At 47.5% G+C, this 18,009-nt stretch overlaps 4 protein-coding genes across 8 annotated transcripts; all 4 read right to left on the bottom strand.

Annotated features, from left to right (window-relative positions):
• Positions 1–52: 52 nt before the first annotated feature.
• LOC136438301 (uncharacterized) lies at positions 53–5,191 on the bottom strand. Its single transcript, XM_066433066.1, has 6 exons — positions 4,649–5,191; positions 4,237–4,439; positions 3,546–4,078; positions 3,253–3,422; positions 2,957–3,123; positions 53–2,844 (listed from the first exon to the last, which is right to left on the bottom strand). Exons 1-6 carry the CDS (start codon positions 4,656–4,658, stop codon positions 397–399), a joined length of 3,531 nt encoding a protein of 1,176 aa, XP_066289163.1. The 5' UTR covers positions 4,659–5,191; the 3' UTR covers positions 53–396.
• On the bottom strand, positions 4,829–8,580 carry LOC136438335 (uncharacterized). 3 transcript variants are annotated; one of them, XM_066433103.1, is made up of 5 exons: positions 8,206–8,580; positions 6,273–6,494; positions 5,978–6,113; positions 5,469–5,838; positions 4,829–5,344 (listed from the first exon to the last, which is right to left on the bottom strand). In XM_066433103.1, the coding sequence occupies exons 2-5, from the start codon at positions 6,442–6,444 to the stop codon at positions 5,198–5,200; spliced, it is 825 nt and encodes a 274-aa protein (XP_066289200.1). In that variant the 5' UTR covers positions 6,445–6,494; positions 8,206–8,580; the 3' UTR covers positions 4,829–5,197. The 3 variants fall into 3 exon arrangements, with proteins under 3 accessions (XP_066289200.1, XP_066289215.1, XP_066289207.1); XM_066433118.1 differs by lacking the exon at positions 8,206–8,580 and adding an exon at positions 7,774–8,034; XM_066433110.1 differs by lacking the exon at positions 8,206–8,580 and adding an exon at positions 7,572–7,753.
• Positions 8,581–8,866: 286 nt separating this feature from the next.
• Positions 8,867–13,839, bottom strand: LOC136438290 (uncharacterized). The gene is made up of 6 exons (XM_066433056.1): positions 13,297–13,839; positions 12,885–13,087; positions 12,194–12,726; positions 11,901–12,070; positions 11,605–11,771; positions 8,867–11,492 (listed from the first exon to the last, which is right to left on the bottom strand). Exons 1-6 carry the CDS (start codon positions 13,304–13,306, stop codon positions 9,045–9,047), a joined length of 3,531 nt encoding a protein of 1,176 aa, XP_066289153.1. The 5' UTR covers positions 13,307–13,839; the 3' UTR covers positions 8,867–9,044.
• LOC136438312 (uncharacterized) lies at positions 13,477–17,141 on the bottom strand. Of its 3 annotated transcripts, none has more exons than XM_066433077.1 (5): positions 16,858–17,141; positions 14,921–15,142; positions 14,626–14,761; positions 14,117–14,486; positions 13,477–13,992 (listed from the first exon to the last, which is right to left on the bottom strand). In XM_066433077.1, exons 2-5 carry the CDS (start codon positions 15,090–15,092, stop codon positions 13,846–13,848), a joined length of 825 nt encoding a protein of 274 aa, XP_066289174.1. In that variant the 5' UTR covers positions 15,093–15,142; positions 16,858–17,141; the 3' UTR covers positions 13,477–13,845. The 3 variants fall into 3 exon arrangements, with proteins under 3 accessions (XP_066289174.1, XP_066289180.1, XP_066289188.1); XM_066433083.1 differs by lacking the exon at positions 16,858–17,141 and adding an exon at positions 16,422–16,698; XM_066433091.1 differs by lacking the exon at positions 16,858–17,141 and adding an exon at positions 16,220–16,401.
• Between the last annotated feature and the right edge of the window lie 868 nt (positions 17,142–18,009).

The raw sequence follows: 18,009 nt of genomic DNA, 5'->3' as shown, positions 1-18,009 counted from the left end.
TGTCAATCTCGCTAATTTGACTCTCACCAAAACATAATGATGGAGAATCCAGTGCTTCTATCTTTTTAAGTTGAAGAACATTGCAATATCATAATATGTTTGCTTAAGCATGCTTTGATAAAAGAAATGTATTCAGGAAACTCTTCCATAGCTTTGCCGCTGCCGTTAGCGTTATCCAGGGGACACCACGGGGAGGTGGCAGACGGACTTTGTCCCCCAAAATGTACAATATATGTACAATATTTACAACAAATGTACAATATTTACAGCTTTGGAGGTAATTGTCCAATATGGATTACACATAAGAAATTAAAGTCTTCACTCTATTAACAGTTTTGTACAACCTAGTCACTTGCCATAAAATGTAAATGTCCAATATGGACTATAAATCTACTACTACTTGTACAGTTTGTCGACTTCAGCCTTAAAGTGTTCAAAATCTTTGAAGTCTATGTTGGCTAGGCCCTTGCTAGTTGACCTTTTTGTTTTTTCGCAGAAATTCTTTAACTTATACTTCCGGTGCCCTTGTGTGGACTCTTTACACAAAGAACAGTTATTTTTCTGCACCTTGGTTTTGTTGGGAATCATACTTTCTGGTGCCTTTTTTCTCTTATAGTATGTTGCTCTTGACATTGTATTTGTAGACGGAAACTGCACTGGTGTCCCGACGTACAATGGTGGTGGGTTATTTTGTACCGGTGGTGGTGGGTGATGCTGTACCAGTGGTGGCTGAGGTGGCACTGGCCATGGTGGTGGGTGATGTGGCACTGATGGTGGGTGAACTGTTGTTGATGAACTGGATGTTGAAGCCTGAGGCACAAAGTGCTCAATCCTGGACTTCAACACCCTTGTGCCTGCCAGACTGGGGATTAGTTTGTACTCAGTCTGGGGCCTGTCTGTAAGCGGTAGAACTGTTGGCAGTTCAGGAGCTGGTGGTGCTTCCTGGGTAGACACACTCTGCTGGCGACGCATCATGGCCAGCCCCTGATTCGTCACATTGTGCCTGGCCAGGGCCTCCTGGCGCTTGATAAACTCCCTGACGCTCTTGATGTTGATCTTGAGAAGAGGGATCCCAAGCTTGCTCAGTACAGGGTCGTCCACAACCACCCTGTGCTGCAGGCGGGTGTACAGCTGGACGATCTGGTTCTTTTGTGGAGTCCCCGTTGATGTACCGTAGGGGGGTGGTGACAGCCACAACTGTTTCACCACACAGTACATCAACCGGCTGTTCTTGTAGTCGATAAGATGAGCAGGGGCACTCTTCTTACCCAACTTCAGCCGCTGTACCAGAGCTGCTTGCACGGGATGCCCCTTTGTTCGCCCAAACAGAGGGTTCCCCCATCGCGCCCTGTACATGGAGTGGAACTGGTGGACGTTCCTGTCGTGGAGCTCCAGTTTGTTCCATGCTTCCACCACCTTACTCCGGTCTTCTTCAGACAGGGAAAGATTCCCTCCTTCCGATGCGATGGCCACCAGCACCTTTGCAAGGTTTTCTACAGAGCTGAACCCGTCTACATGGTTTGACCCACAGACATCCTCCATCACAGGGTCCAGCTCTGCAGCCATGCTGTTGTCAGTGAGGTTGATGCGGACAGCCCCACGTAAGGCGGCCAGGTCTGGCACATCCGCATCGCCCTCACTGCGGTACCCGTCATCAACGTCATCATCGTTGTCCTCCTCCTCCGGGATGTCCTCCTCCTTGCCGCCATCTCCCTCCTCCGCTGTCTGGAGCACATGCCGTGTCTCGGCATAATGCTCGACCGTGCTGAAGTCTTCAGAAGACTGGGCGAACAGGTATTCCAGGCCAATCTTCTCCTCGCCAACAGGCACAGGGGGGCGGAAGTTCACCTCTTCTTCCTCGCCGAAGAACCGCTTTCCCCTCTCGTTCAGGCGATGGATGAGCGGGTTTGTGTAAACCGTGTTCCTCCGCCCCTTCAGCCCCAGCACCGAGCCAGCCTCTCTGTTGGCGTTCCACCTGGCAATCCCGCTTAACAGGTAGACCTGAAAGGGGATTGCGGCACAGTGCGGCCCCGGAATCATGTCAGGGAGGAACTTATGGAAGCCTTCCAGACTGTTGCTCCCCCTCACCGTGGTGTAGTACGGGAGTCTATGGCCGTTCTTGGTGGCATACTTCGTGATGGTATACATCGGCATGTCTGGGGGGTCCTGTATGCACTCAATGTGCTTCTGCTGGGCCCCCCAGACCTTGTCGATGGCGTCTACGTCCTTGAACAGGTGGATCTGGTTGTCGTCCAAGCCTGCCGTACCCTTGAGTGTTTCGATGGTAAACTCTACCCTGGCGAATGTCTCTTGGGCCCCAACCGTCACCCTGCGAACATAGTGTTTGAGCTGCTCTTTGGTGACGTGGGACGCCATCAGGTCTTCATCTGTGAGGCCATTAAACCGGGTTGGGTCACCTGCCCTGATGGCAGCGACTAGTCTGCCCACGTCTTCCTTGTTGTAGGCGAAGACCGCTGCACTCAGGGCAGACTTGAACAGGGCGTACTTGGGGTGGTGGTCAGTGCGGACGGCTGCATCAAACCGATGCATCCAGTGGAATGCATCGAGGCGAGTGAGCATGCCGTCCGCCACCCACTCACCAAACAGCTGCTCCACCGATGAGACGCCATAGGCCGCACAGCAGCCGCGGTCCACGTACATGACCTGAGGGGTTGCCTCCCCAGCCTTCCTATATCTGCTCATCAATCCAGCGGACATCGGGCCAAGCTTCTCCACCGATTCTTCACAGGTCAGGACACTGGTCAGAATCTGGCCCCGTTCGTTTCCGACGTTTGTGCACCATTCGGCTGTGCCCTTTCCTTCACCCGACAGCTTTTTGCAGATCTGTAAAACACAAGACCACACCATATGCAAAAGCAGCTAAAACAACTCAATTGCCAATACACCTCAAAAAAGTGTAATATGTGCTGATACTGTAAAGTATTGTTGTAGATACCTTCTTGGTGGAGTCAAGCTTCAGGACTTTTCCAAACACAGACATGATCTGTGTCCTGTAGTCTTCGATGTTTGCTGCCTCAGACATCAGGTATGCCTTGCGCAGGACGTTGGGACAGGGTAACTCTCGTCTTGGCGGTGGACGCGGAAACTGGTGGCCAAGTGCACCTACAAAGATAAAGACAGTGGCTCAACCTACCACAAGAAAGGGTGTGCATCTCTGTAGCATGAATGGTATTCTAAACCACTAAGAATAGGGGCTTTTGTCACGTAATCCTTTTGCATGTGTGTACTTACCAACAACACTTCCCGGCTTGTCAATGGACTCCAACAGCGTCATGTACAGGTCCTTCCTGTATAGGTAGTCTTCACAGTGGGCCTCTCGAAGCTGCCGCCGCGCTTTGGCCATGGTATTTCCCCCAGTGCGGTCACGAAGCAGCCTCACCACATTTTTGTCCACTCCCCGCCTTAGATAACAAGGTAAAAGAGAGATTAGCTACACATGGAGAAGATACTTGTTAAGGGGTGACTTTGCTTTTGTATCAGCTTTTGAAATGGGACCTGACTACGACACAAGATGATGTACTTACTTGAGCGTCAACACTGCCGGGAAGACTGCCTGGTGGGCAGGGCTGAGTTGGGAGATGATGGAGTCGTCCCAGGCGTTGTACTTCTTCATCTGACGGTCAGCTGACTTCTTACATTCATTGCATGCAAGCACCTCCGTCACCATGGAATACCACCCAGACACGTCACATATCTGTCGGACTGTACTGGAATACCCGCTCCTGTTCAGGATTGCACCTTTACAGTCCTTACTTGGGCAGCGGAGGGTGTACTTCCAGACACCCATTGGCCGCCAGAAGAAGACGCGACTCCTAAAGAAGGCATCTGCAGAGGGAGGGTTACCTTGCACAACCCCCGGTGGTTCAGGGGGGTAGAACCACATCCTGTCATCCTTCAGGAGCTTCCTCTTCTTTGTTGCTTTTTTCCCCCTCGGTTTGTAGGTCTTCACTGGCTGGAACAGCCCACGATTCACATCGTTTTGAAGCCAGTCCAGGTCAGCCTCCGGGAATCCACCAGGCTGACTTTCCCAACACAGGTGCCATCCCTCACATGTAATCTGAAAAGCACAGCATAATACGATACAAGTGAATGACTCCTTACTCTTCCTAATACACATTATACATAGAACATGTCCTAGAACATGTCCTTATAAACCAGGACAAAATGATCTTCTATATCTACCTTTTTTTCAAATCATAAGAAAGTAACACAAACCTCTGGTTCTGCTTTGGCAGGCTTCTTTATAGCATCATGCTGACTGCTCTCCCTGGTGTTTTCACTGCTTCCCCCAGACTCGGGCTGCTGACTGCTTGGCCCAGCCTGCTGACTGCTTGGCCCAGCCTGCTGACTGCTTGGCCCAGCCTGCTGACTGCTTGGCCCAGCCTGCTGACTGCTCGATCCAGCTTTCTCACTGCTCTCTGCTTTCACATACAAGTTATTCAAGAAAAGAAATGAGTTTGCATACATACAAAACAAAATGTTATGATTATATTGAAACTGTTATGTAATGCACCTCCAAGGAATATCAAGCACAGTTACCTACTAAATGATATCTATTAAGAGCAGTATGGTATTCAGAAAACTCAGGTTAAGCATATACATATACATTCTTACTTATACAACTCACGTGTCCTCATGTCATATCACGTGACGTTTGAATTGAGGTCGTGGCCTTGGATGCAGCGTGCAGAACCATACCACGTGGAGGTTGTGCTGCAATTGGCCCTAACCCCTCAGGTGGTCGCAAGATGATGACAACACAAAACAGTGTTTAGTCATGTGGGTGACAGATGACAACAATGCAGTCAACAAAATATTTAGTCACACTGATGGAAGCACAACAAGAATATCTATGGTTAAATGACAAAAACAATGAAAACACAAAATCACATTGTTACATAAGAAAGACAAATGACCAATGATGATGACACAGTCAACTGACCACGACACAACATTTCACAATTGTAACATGTATTAGAAAGCTTCTGTTCCAATATAAACATCAAAATTCCTAACATGTATAAGCATCTGTTTCCTGTCAATCAAGATACAAGAACATGTGGGATGGCATGAGAGCACAGGTAGCAGCTACAGGAAAACATAGTATTACACAGAAAAGTAATGGTTTCAAAATGAAAAAGTTAGTTGCTTGTGCATAATAGCAGTGGTACACGTATCACTGACCTATACTTGCGTCCAAGCTCTGTGCAGCCCATATTAGGTCTGTATCATCATCCCAGCTTGGGTCGTGGTCAGCTGGGTTGAATATCTTTTCGGAAGGCTGGCCGCATGCAGCTTCTTGTTCTGTCTTCTTGATGGATGGCTATGAACACAGTTTGCATATATATAGATATATGTATATATATGTATATATGGCTGCACCACATATTCAAACATCTAATATATAAGCCCTAGTATCTCATCATTAACAACTGAGAGCGCCTTACCTTTTCCATGTTAAGGATGTACTGCCGAAACTTTTTCATTTGCCTGCTGGTGATGTCTCTGTCCTCCATCGACAGCCACTTACAAACGGTCAGGTGGGCTTCCTCTGCCCGCTTTCGCTCCTGGGCTGTGCCAAGCTGCTGGTCGGCCTGTAGGTCTTTGTAAAACCTATACCACTCATACATTTCTTTGTACGTAAAACTTTTGAAGAGACCAATCCCGTAGGTACAGGAGTCGATGTTGACCTCCAGGTGAGAGGACACCTGCGGGAAGTAGTTGACATACTTCAGCAGGTAGTCCTTAAGCCACCGGTCCCGGATGTCGACTTTGTGGCCATAAGCACGTACCTCCTTCATGTGCTTGTCAACCAAGCTGTAAAACAAAATCAGTGTCAGAAATATACTGAATGGCTAACAGTCTCTGTGTAATATGTCTACAAAAGTCTCAAGGTGTGACAGTGACATGTCATTACGAGTGAACTTATATTAGTAATAGGTATACTTTTACTTACAATGTCACGTATCCCACATCATTCTCCAGCAACCACTTGAATGTTTTGCTCTTGTACTGCCCAAAGGTGAGTACCAGTTGTCCGAGGTACTGCACCTCCGTCGGCTGTGAAGCGTGTTTGTAACAGCGTCTCTTGGCTGCAACATAAACAAGACTTTAGATTTTTACTACTAAAAGTAAAACATAGGAACTGTATCGTAAGTACGTTTACAATGACTGAACATTACACACCATTAACATTATAATCACATGTGAAAGCCACAAGAAATTGTTGCTGTTATCTTTATTTAGCTCACCTTCTTGAAGGGCTGTCCCTTCCTCCATGAATGGCTGTGGCACGGAGATTGAGGCCGTGTCAATTTTCTGGGCAGCCTTTGCCTCATCTGTCGCAATCAGCCTACATTGCTGGCGGTCTGCCTGAACGCTGACATCCTGGATGGACAAGGCTGGCAGCAGGGGATCCGCCATGGCGCCCCCTCTCCTGTTGTTTACGTTCAGGTTTCGGTCACGACACGAAACTAAAGCACAAGGAGAGAAAAAAGGAAGAATGGTCTTTACTTTCATGAAAACAACTTGCAATTTGGTCTTTCAAACGCAGATCTAGAGGTAATATCGTTTGTAATAGTAAATATTTGTAAGAAGGTGATAATCTATTCCCTTCCCAATCCTTTGTTTACATATTCAAGTTTCGGCAAACGTACTAAAAAAAACTACTGAAAGAAACATGTCTACATTCAGTTGAAGTACATTTCAAGTGCTTTAATTTCATGGAAACAGCAAAGAAATCGGTGGAGTGAAGGCCGAGATATAGAAATGTTTCTGTTACTTAGCAGACGATACAACATACCGCCCCCCTCCCCCTGTACGTCGTTGTTTACATCAAGTTTATACCCCCGCCGATGGAAAACTAAAGCATGCAATGAAACGTAACTATACTCATTACATGAACATTTCAAGGGCTTTAATTTCATGGGGCCAATATACAAATCGCTTGAGTAGAAGTCAAGATATTTCAATTTCCCTGCACGAAGCCAGTGGGTCACCCCTCCCCTATATCATATGTGCACATGTATGTTTACGTACGTAGTACAGCATCGGAGACACTTTTCTGATCATTTAAACATTTTCCCAGCTAAACAGCCCATCCAAATTAACAAGACCCCTTGCATACTGCCTTCCAACTGAAACGGTCGGTGATCAGTTGCCTCTCGGTGACTTTTTAAGCAGAGATTTCCAAAGAAACAGCTCGCTTAGCTACGGAGGCCCCCCTCCCCTTTTGGGGTTATGTGTGTCAGGTATCGGCGGACATTCTTGTCGATTTTTGACATTTACTAGGCTAAAAAGCCCATCCAAGTTAACAAAATCCCTTTCTAACATCATTCCAACTGAAACTCGGTTGGTTATCAGTTGCTTCTCGGTGATTTTTAAGCAGGAATCTCCAAAACCAGCTCGCGTTGAAAGACAAGCTAGGGAGGCCCCCTCCCCTATATATAACTACAAGGTTTTACGTTTCTGGTATCGGTACACTTTCGTGTCGATTTTCGACATTTACCCGGCTAAACAGCCCATCTAAACTAACAAGATCTCTTCCTTACCTCCTTCCAGCTGAAACTCGGTCGGTAGTCGGCTGGTTCTCTGCGGTTTTTAAACAATAAACTCCCAAACCAACAGGCAACCTAGAGAGGCCCCCTTCCCTCCGTACTATACATGTACTGACGTATGGACAGCCCTTCTCGTCGATATTCCACATTTTCTAGGCTTTTTAGCCCATCCAAATTAACAAGATATCTTCCTTACCCCCTTCCAACTGGAACTCGGTCGATGATCAGTTGCTTCTTCCCGAAACTATTACGAGAGAGGTCATCTCACCCCGTGGCCCCACGCACAAGCCACCCTAATACGTAGGCTGTCAGCATATATAATTTTTGGTTTGTTTACATCAACTTTAGGCCCCCACAGATTGAAAACCGAGGCATGGAATACAACGTGACTAACGTAGTTAAATGTACATTTCAAGGGCTTTAATTCGGTGGAAACGACTTTCGAATCGGTCAAGTTAAGGCCGAGATATGTCAAGATTCCGGCAAGTAGCTGACGAGCCCCCCCCCCCCCCCCCCCTCCCCTCTTGTGACATGTGTGTGCTTGCGTACGACAGGAAGACTTTATCGTCGATTTTCGACATTTTCCCGGATTGACACCACATCCAAATAAATACGATCTATTCCTTACCTCCTTCCAAGTGAAACGCGGTCGGTGGCTAGCTGGTCCTTTGCGATTTTCAGGCAGAAATCTCCAAAAAGAGGCTCGGTTAGCGAGTACCCAAGTAATGGCGGACAAGCTGGAATTTTGAAGGTAGACCTACTGCGCCCTGATTGGTCCACCTGGTGACGTAACCTGGACACTTTGCCAATGGGAGGTTAGAAAAGCTAGACAAAGCTAGACTCAAAGCTAGACTCCTGACGAATCAGAAAGCCGAAAAGCTAGACTCCGCTGCACAAGGCTGAGTTTGAAGTCTGCGATCGGCAATGGAATCGTCCATCGTGCAATGCACTTTAGCACCGCCCCTATAGCGTTACCAAAAAAAGGCACTTTGCACCGCCCCTATGGGCTTACCAAAAATAAGAGATGACGCTGGAACGAGCCGTATACGCGTAGCTTAATGTAAATCTATCTGTCAATCTCGCTAATTTGACTCTCACCAAAACATAATGATGGAGAATCCAGTGCTTCTATCTTTTTAAGTTGAAGAACATTGCAATATCATAATATGTTTGCTTAAGCATGCTTTGATAAAAGAAATGTATTCAGGAAACTCTTCCATAGCTTTGCCGCTGCCGTTAGCGTTATCCAGGGGACACCACGGGGAGGTGGCAGACGGACTTTGTCCCCCAAAATGTACAATATATGTACAATATTTACAACAAATGTACAATATTTACAGCTTTGGAGGTAATTGTCCAATATGGATTACACATAAGAAATTAAAGTCTTCACTCTATTAACAGTTTTGTACAACCTAGTCACTTGCCATAAAATGTAAATGTCCAATATGGACTATAAATCTACTACTACTTGTACAGTTTGTCGACTTCAGCCTTAAAGTGTTCAAAATCTTTGAAGTCTATGTTGGCTAGGCCCTTGCTAGTTGACCTTTTTGTTTTTTCGCAGAAATTCTTTAACTTATACTTCCGGTGCCCTTGTGTGGACTCTTTACACAAAGAACAGTTATTTTTCTGCACCTTGGTTTTGTTGGGAATCATACTTTCTGGTGCCTTTTTTCTCTTATAGTATGTTGCTCTTGACATTGTATTTGTAGACGGAAACTGCACTGGTGTCCCGACGTACAATGGTGGTGGGTTATTTTGTACCGGTGGTGGTGGGTGATGCTGTACCAGTGGTGGCTGAGGTGGCACTGGCCATGGTGGTGGGTGATGTGGCACTGATGGTGGGTGAACTGTTGTTGATGAACTGGATGTTGAAGCCTGAGGCACAAAGTGCTCAATCCTGGACTTCAACACCCTTGTGCCTGCCAGACTGGGGATTAGTTTGTACTCAGTCTGGGGCCTGTCTGTAAGCGGTAGAACTGTTGGCAGTTCAGGAGCTGGTGGTGCTTCCTGGGTAGACACACTCTGCTGGCGACGCATCATGGCCAGCCCCTGATTCGTCACATTGTGCCTGGCCAGGGCCTCCTGGCGCTTGATAAACTCCCTGACGCTCTTGATGTTGATCTTGAGAAGAGGGATCCCAAGCTTGCTCAGTACAGGGTCGTCCACAACCACCCTGTGCTGCAGGCGGGTGTACAGCTGGACGATCTGGTTCTTTTGTGGAGTCCCCGTTGATGTACCGTAGGGGGGTGGTGACAGCCACAACTGTTTCACCACACAGTACATCAACCGGCTGTTCTTGTAGTCGATAAGATGAGCAGGGGCACTCTTCTTACCCAACTTCAGCCGCTGTACCAGAGCTGCTTGCACGGGATGCCCCTTTGTTCGCCCAAACAGAGGGTTCCCCCATCGCGCCCTGTACATGGAGTGGAACTGGTGGACGTTCCTGTCGTGGAGCTCCAGTTTGTTCCATGCTTCCACCACCTTACTCCGGTCTTCTTCAGACAGGGAAAGATTCCCTCCTTCCGATGCGATGGCCACCAGCACCTTTGCAAGGTTTTCTACAGAGCTGAACCCGTCTACATGGTTTGACCCACAGACATCCTCCATCACAGGGTCCAGCTCTGCAGCCATGCTGTTGTCAGTGAGGTTGATGCGGACAGCCCCACGTAAGGCGGCCAGGTCTGGCACATCCGCATCGCCCTCACTGCGGTACCCGTCATCAACGTCATCATCGTTGTCCTCCTCCTCCGGGATGTCCTCCTCCTTGCCGCCATCTCCCTCCTCCGCTGTCTGGAGCACATGCCGTGTCTCGGCATAATGCTCGACCGTGCTGAAGTCTTCAGAAGACTGGGCGAACAGGTATTCCAGGCCAATCTTCTCCTCGCCAACAGGCACAGGGGGGCGGAAGTTCACCTCTTCTTCCTCGCCGAAGAACCGCTTTCCCCTCTCGTTCAGGCGATGGATGAGCGGGTTTGTGTAAACCGTGTTCCTCCGCCCCTTCAGCCCCAGCACCGAGCCAGCCTCTCTGTTGGCGTTCCACCTGGCAATCCCGCTTAACAGGTAGACCTGAAAGGGGATTGCGGCACAGTGCGGCCCCGGAATCATGTCAGGGAGGAACTTATGGAAGCCTTCCAGACTGTTGCTCCCCCTCACCGTGGTGTAGTACGGGAGTCTATGGCCGTTCTTGGTGGCATACTTCGTGATGGTATACATCGGCATGTCTGGGGGGTCCTGTATGCACTCAATGTGCTTCTGCTGGGCCCCCCAGACCTTGTCGATGGCGTCTACGTCCTTGAACAGGTGGATCTGGTTGTCGTCCAAGCCTGCCGTACCCTTGAGTGTTTCGATGGTAAACTCTACCCTGGCGAATGTCTCTTGGGCCCCAACCGTCACCCTGCGAACATAGTGTTTGAGCTGCTCTTTGGTGACGTGGGACGCCATCAGGTCTTCATCTGTGAGGCCATTAAACCGGGTTGGGTCACCTGCCCTGATGGCAGCGACTAGTCTGCCCACGTCTTCCTTGTTGTAGGCGAAGACCGCTGCACTCAGGGCAGACTTGAACAGGGCGTACTTGGGGTGGTGGTCAGTGCGGACGGCTGCATCAAACCGATGCATCCAGTGGAATGCATCGAGGCGAGTGAGCATGCCGTCCGCCACCCACTCACCAAACAGCTGCTCCACCGATGAGACGCCATAGGCCGCACAGCAGCCGCGGTCCACGTACATGACCTGAGGGGTTGCCTCCCCAGCCTTCCTATATCTGCTCATCAATCCAGCGGACATCGGGCCAAGCTTCTCCACCGATTCTTCACAGGTCAGGACACTGGTCAGAATCTGGCCCCGTTCGTTTCCGACGTTTGTGCACCATTCGGCTGTGCCCTTTCCTTCACCCGACAGCTTTTTGCAGATCTGTAAAACACAAGACCACACCATATGCAAAAGCAGCTAAAACAACTCAATTGCCAATACACCTCAAAAAAGTGTAATATGTGCTGATACTGTAAAGTATTGTTGTAGATACCTTCTTGGTGGAGTCAAGCTTCAGGACTTTTCCAAACACAGACATGATCTGTGTCCTGTAGTCTTCGATGTTTGCTGCCTCAGACATCAGGTATGCCTTGCGCAGGACGTTGGGACAGGGTAACTCTCGTCTTGGCGGTGGACGCGGAAACTGGTGGCCAAGTGCACCTACAAAGATAAAGACAGTGGCTCAACCTACCACAAGAAAGGGTGTGCATCTCTGTAGCATGAATGGTATTCTAAACCACTAAGAATAGGGGCTTTTGTCACGTAATCCTTTTGCATGTGTGTACTTACCAACAACACTTCCCGGCTTGTCAATGGACTCCAACAGCGTCATGTACAGGTCCTTCCTGTATAGGTAGTCTTCACAGTGGGCCTCTCGAAGCTGCCGCCGCGCTTTGGCCATGGTATTTCCCCCAGTGCGGTCACGAAGCAGCCTCACCACATTTTTGTCCACTCCCCGCCTTAGATAACAAGGTAAAAGAGAGATTAGCTACACATGGAGAAGATACTTGTTAAGGGGTGACTTTGCTTTTGTATCAGCTTTTGAAATGGGACCTGACTACGACACAAGATGATGTACTTACTTGAGCGTCAACACTGCCGGGAAGACTGCCTGGTGGGCAGGGCTGAGTTGGGAGATGATGGAGTCGTCCCAGGCGTTGTACTTCTTCATCTGACGGTCAGCTGACTTCTTACATTCATTGCATGCAAGCACCTCCGTCACCATGGAATACCACCCAGACACGTCACATATCTGTCGGACTGTACTGGAATACCCGCTCCTGTTCAGGATTGCACCTTTACAGTCCTTACTTGGGCAGCGGAGGGTGTACTTCCAGACACCCATTGGCCGCCAGAAGAAGACGCGACTCCTAAAGAAGGCATCTGCAGAGGGAGGGTTACCTTGCACAACCCCCGGTGGTTCAGGGGGGTAGAACCACATCCTGTCATCCTTCAGGAGCTTCCTCTTCTTTGTTGCTTTTTTCCCCCTCGGTTTGTAGGTCTTCACTGGCTGGAACAGCCCACGATTCACATCGTTTTGAAGCCAGTCCAGGTCAGCCTCCGGGAATCCACCAGGCTGACTTTCCCAACACAGGTGCCATCCCTCACATGTAATCTGAAAAGCACAGCATAATACGATACAAGTGAATGACTCCTTACTCTTCCTAATACACATTATACATAGAACATGTCCTAGAACATGTCCTTATAAACCAGGACAAAATGATCTTCTATATCTACCTTTTTTTCAAATCATAAGAAAGTAACACAAACCTCTGGTTCTGCTTTGGCAGGCTTCTTTATAGCATCATGCTGACTGCTCTCCCTGGTGTTTTCACTGCTTCCCCCAGACTCGGGCTGCTGACTGCTTGGCCCAGCCTGCTGACTGCTTGGCCCAGCCTGCTGACTGCTTGGCCCAGCCTGCTGACTGCTTGGCCCAGCCTGCTGACTGCTCGATCCAGCTTTCTCACTGCTCTCTGCTTTCACATACAAGTTATTCAAGAAAAGAAATGAGTTTGCATACATACAAAACAAAATGTTATGATTATATTGAAACTGTTATGTAATGCACCTCCAAGGAATATCAAGCACAGTTACCTACTAAATGATATCTATTAAGAGCAGTATGGTATTCAGAAAACTCAGGTTAAGCATATACATATACATTCTTACTTATACAACTCACGTGTCCTCATGTCATATCACGTGACGTTTGAATTGAGGTCGTGGCCTTGGATGCAGCGTGCAGAACCATACCACGTGGAGGTTGTGCTGCAATTGGCCCTAACCCCTCAGGTGGTCGCAAGATGATGACAACACAAAACAGTGTTTAGTCATGTGGGTGACAGATGACAACAATGCAGTCAACAAAATATTTAGTCACACTGATGGAAGCACAACAAGAATATCTATGGTTAAATGACAAAAACAATGAAAACACAAAATCACATTGTTACATAAGAAAGACAAATGACCAATGATGATGACACAGTCAACTGACCACGACACAACATTTCACAATTGTAACATGTATTAGAAAGCTTCTGTTCCAATATAAACATCAAAATTCCTAACATGTATAAGCATCTGTTTCCTGTCAATCAAGATACAAGAACATGTGGGATGGCATGAGAGCACAGGTAGCAGCTACAGGAAAACATAGTATTACACAGAAAAGTAATGGTTTCAAAATGAAAAAGTTAGTTGCTTGTGCATAATAGCAGTGGTACACGTATCACTGACCTATACTTGCGTCCAAGCTCTGTGCAGCCCATATTAGGTCTGTATCATCATCCCAGCTTGGGTCGTGGTCAGCTGGGTTGAATATCTTTTCGGAAGGCTGGCCGCATGCAGCTTCTTGTTCTGTCTTCTTGATGGATGGCTATGAACACAGTTTGCATATATATAGATATATGTATATATATGTATATATGGCTGCACCACATATTCAAACATCTAATATATAAGCCCTAGTATCTCATCATTAACAACTGAGAGCGCCTTACCTTTTCCATGTTAAGGATGTACTGCCGAAACTTTTTCATTTGCCTGCTGGTGATGTCTCTGTCCTCCATCGACAGCCACTTACAAACGGTCAGGTGGGCTTCCTCTGCCCGCTTTCGCTCCTGGGCTGTGCCAAGCTGCTGGTCGGCCTGTAGGTCTTTGTAAAACCTATACCACTCATACATTTCTTTGTACGTAAAACTTTTGAAGAGACCAATCCCGTAGGTACAGGAGTCGATGTTGACCTCCAGGTGAGAGGACACCTGCGGGAAGTAGTTGACATACTTCAGCAGGTAGTCCTTAAGCCACCGGTCCCGGATGTCGACTTTGTGGCCATAAGCACGTACCTCCTTCATGTGCTTGTCAACCAAGCTGTAAAACAAAATCAGTGTCAGAAATATACTGAATGGCTAACAGTCTCTGTGTAATATGTCTACAAAAGTCTCAAGGTGTGACAGTGACATGTCATTACGAGTGAACTTATATTAGTAATAGGTATACTTTTACTTACAATGTCACGTATCCCACATCATTCTCCAGCAACCACTTGAATGTTTTGCTCTTGTACTGCCCAAAGGTGAGTACCAGTTGTCCGAGGTACTGCACCTCCGTCGGCTGTGAAGCGTGTTTGTAACAGCGTCTCTTGGCTGCAACATAAACAAGACTTTAGATTTTTACTACTAAAAGTAAAACATAGGAACTGTATCGTAAGTACGTTTACAATGACTGAACATTACACACCATTAACATTATAATCACATGTGAAAGCCACAAGAAATTGTTGCTGTTATCTTTATTTAGCTCACCTTCTTGAAGGGCTGTCCCTTCCTCCATGAATGGCTGTGGCACGGAGATTGAGGCCGTGTCAATTTTCTGGGCAGCCTTTGCCTCATCTGTCGCAATCAGCCTACATTGCTGGCGGTCTGCCTGAACGCTGACATCCTGGATGGACAAGGCTGGCAGCAGGGGATCCGCCATGGCGCCCCCTCTCCTGTTGTTTACGTTCAGGTTTCGGTCACGACACGAAACTAAAGCACAAGGAGAGAAAAAAGGAAGAATGGTCTTTACTTTCATGAAAACAACTTGCAATTTGGTCTTTCAAACGCAGATCTAGAGGTAATATCGTTTGTAATAGTAAATATTTGTAAGAAGGTGATAATCTATTCCCTTCCCAATCCTTTGTTTACATATTCAAGTTTCGGCAAACGTACTAAAAAAAACTACTGAAAGAAACATGTCTACATTCAGTTGAAGTACATTTCAAGTGCTTTAATTTCATGGAAACAGCAAAGAAATCGGTGGAGTGAAGGCCGAGATATAGAAATGTTTCTGTTACTTAGCAGACGATACAACATACCGCCCCCCTCCCCCTGTACGTCGTTGTTTACATCAAGTTTATACCCCCGCCGATGGAAAACTAAAGCATGCAATGAAACGTAACTATACTCATTACATGAACATTTCAAGGGCTTTAATTTCATGGGGCCAATATACAAATCGCTTGAGTAGAAGTCAAGATATTTCAATTTCCCTGCACGAAGCCAGTGGGTCACCCCTCCCCTATATCATATGTGCACATGTATGTTTACGTACGTAGTACAGCATCGGAGACACTTTTCTGATCATTTAAACATTTTCCCAGCTAAACAGCCCATCCAAATTAACAAGACCCCTTGCATACTGCCTTCCAACTGAAACGGTCGGTGATCAGTTGCCTCTCGGTGACTTTTTAAGCAGAGATTTCCAAAGAAACAGCTCGCTTAGCTACGGAGGCCCCCCTCCCCTTTTGGGGTTATGTGTGTCAGGTATCGGCGGACATTCTTGTCGATTTTTGACATTTACTAGGCTAAAAAGCCCATCCAAGTTAACAAAATCCCTTTCTAACATCATTCCAACTGAAACTCGGTTGGTTATCAGTTGCTTCTCGGTGATTTTTAAGCAGGAATCTCCAAAACCAGCTCGCGTTGAAAGACAAGCTAGGGAGGCCCCCTCCCCTATATATAACTACAAGGTTTTACGTTTCTGGTATCGGTACACTTTCGTGTCGATTTTCGACATTTACCCGGCTAAACAGCCCATCTAAACTAACAAGATCTCTTCCTTACCTCCTTCCAGCTGAAACTCGGTCGGTAGTCGGCTGGTTCTCTGCGGTTTTTAAACAATAAACTCCCAAACCAACAGGCAACCTAGAGAGGCCCCCTTCCCTCCGTACTATACATGTACTGACGTATGGACAGCCCTTCTCGTCGATATTCCACATTTTCTAGGCTTTTTAGCCCATCCAAATTAACAAGATATCTTCCTTACCCCCTTCCAACTGGAACTCGGTCGATGATCAGTTGCTTCTTCCCGAAACTATTACGAGAGAGGTCATCTCACCCCGTGGCCCCACGCACAAGCCACCCTAATACGTAGGCTGTCAGCATATATAATTTTTGGTTTGTTTACATCAACTTTAGGCCCCCACAGATTGAAAACCGAGGCATGGAATACAACGTGACTAACGTAGTTAAATGTACATTTCAAGGGCTTTAATTCGGTGGAAACGACTTTCGAATCGGTCAAGTTAAGGCCGAGATATGTCAAGATTCCGGCAAGTAGCTGACGAGCCCCCCCCCCCCCCCCCCCCCCCTCCCCTCTTGTGACATGTGTGTGCTTGCGTACGACAGGAAGACTTTATCGTCGATTTTCGACATTTTCCCGGATTGACACCACATCCAAATAAATACGATCTATTCCTTACCTCCTTCCAAGTGAAACGCGGTCGGTGGCTAGCTGGTCCTTTGCGATTTTCAGGCAGAAATCTCCAAAAAGAGGCTCGGTTAGCGAGTACCCAAGTAATGGCGGACAAGCTGGAATTTTGAAGGTAGACCTACTGCGCCCTGATTGGTCCACCTGGTGACGTAACCTGGACACTTTGCCAATGGGAGGTTAGAAAAGCTAGACAAAGCTAGACTCAAAGCTAGACTCCTGACGAATCAGAAAGCCGAAAAGCTAGACTCCGCTGCACAAGGCTGAGTTTGAAGTCTGCGATCACCCCAAATGCGGGTAACTCGGCTGCGTAATTTATGATAGTGGGGGTCTGCGTTCGCGCTAACCCCCGCAAATACAATCCAAAAGCAGTTTACACCCACACCACACCGCTACAATACCCGCTCGTGTCGCCACCGTCTCTAATCCGTTACTCCGCCCTCTCCCAAGGCCCAGGGCGATAGCCGCGGATAGCCGCACAGAGGCGCTTTCAGTGGGAAGGCGCTCTCTTGGCGGCTACCGTGTTACGCCTTGGGAGAGGGTGGAAAAATGAATTATAGACAGTGGCGACAGGTGCTCATTGAGATTCTATGCTTTCAGGTGCAGATGTTCTTGGAATGCCATGCCCGGAATTCACGTCACAGATGGACAGGTGCGTTCTAGTACCTCTACAGCACCATGCTCACATTCTACAACACCAGCATTTATTCATAAGTAAAAGCGATTCAGTTTCATATAGTTTCTTAGTTGACGGGAGGCGGGCGAACTTGAAACATACATTATCTACGTTGCCCCCGCGTCGCACGGATCACTCCGCCTGTCCCGCTTTACCGACATGTCCACATCCGCCTTTAGGCGGTTGCATTTTCGATTATAAAAGGAACATTTGGGAAAAAAGTAGCATGATGTGTGGGGCACTAAACGTACTCATCCTACGGAACATTGAAAGGTAGGATATGTAAGGAAAATGATGATTCTCCGTGCTTTTAATAGGTGCTATATTCGTTGGGGGGGGGGGGGGGGGGTGCATGTATGTATGTATATATGTATATACTGTCTGTCGGGCCGCCTCGCCGTGAACTCGAATGCCCGTTTACGATATCCATGCGACGTTTTGTTGAGGAGGTTGAGTTAATTTCCACCT

Source organism: Branchiostoma lanceolatum, chromosome 1, assembly GCF_035083965.1.
Source record: "Branchiostoma lanceolatum isolate klBraLanc5 chromosome 1, klBraLanc5.hap2, whole genome shotgun sequence".
In the NCBI taxonomy this organism is placed as follows: Eukaryota; Metazoa; Chordata; class Leptocardii; order Amphioxiformes; family Branchiostomatidae; genus Branchiostoma; species Branchiostoma lanceolatum.
The sequence above is the reverse complement of the archived record's forward strand: the minus strand, read 5'-3'. Positions and strand labels throughout refer to the sequence as shown.

Excerpts from the sequence above, each read along its gene's own strand:
- LOC136438301 (XM_066433066.1), bottom strand. Across the intron at positions 4,079-4,236 it reads CTGCCAAAGCAGAACCAGAG|ATTACATGTGAGGGATGGCA; the intron begins GTTTGTGTTACT and ends TGTGCTTTTCAG. Across the intron at positions 2,845-2,956 it reads AGCTTGACTCCACCAAGAAG|ATCTGCAAAAAGCTGTCGGG; the intron begins GTATCTACAACA and ends TGTGTTTTACAG.
- LOC136438335 (XM_066433103.1), bottom strand. The coding sequence starts at position 6,444 with ATGGCGGATCCCCTGCTGCCAGCCTTGTCCATCCAGGATGTCAGCGTT. Across the intron at positions 5,839-5,977 it reads GATGTGGGATACGTGACATT|CTTGGTTGACAAGCACATGA; the intron begins GTAAGTAAAAGT and ends TTTGTTTTACAG. Across the intron at positions 5,345-5,468 it reads ACATCCTTAACATGGAAAAG|CCATCCATCAAGAAGACAGA; the intron begins GTAAGGCGCTCT and ends CTGTGTTCATAG.
- LOC136438290 (XM_066433056.1), bottom strand. Across the intron at positions 12,071-12,193 it reads CCGGCAGTGTTGACGCTCAA|GCGGGGAGTGGACAAAAATG; the intron begins GTAAGTACATCA and ends TTGTTATCTAAG. Across the intron at positions 11,493-11,604 it reads AGCTTGACTCCACCAAGAAG|ATCTGCAAAAAGCTGTCGGG; the intron begins GTATCTACAACA and ends TGTGTTTTACAG.
- LOC136438312 (XM_066433077.1), bottom strand. The coding sequence starts at position 15,092 with ATGGCGGATCCCCTGCTGCCAGCCTTGTCCATCCAGGATGTCAGCGTT. Across the intron at positions 14,762-14,920 it reads AGGGACAGCCCTTCAAGAAG|CCAAGAGACGCTGTTACAAA; the intron begins GTGAGCTAAATA and ends TTTATGTTGCAG. Across the intron at positions 13,993-14,116 it reads ACATCCTTAACATGGAAAAG|CCATCCATCAAGAAGACAGA; the intron begins GTAAGGCGCTCT and ends CTGTGTTCATAG.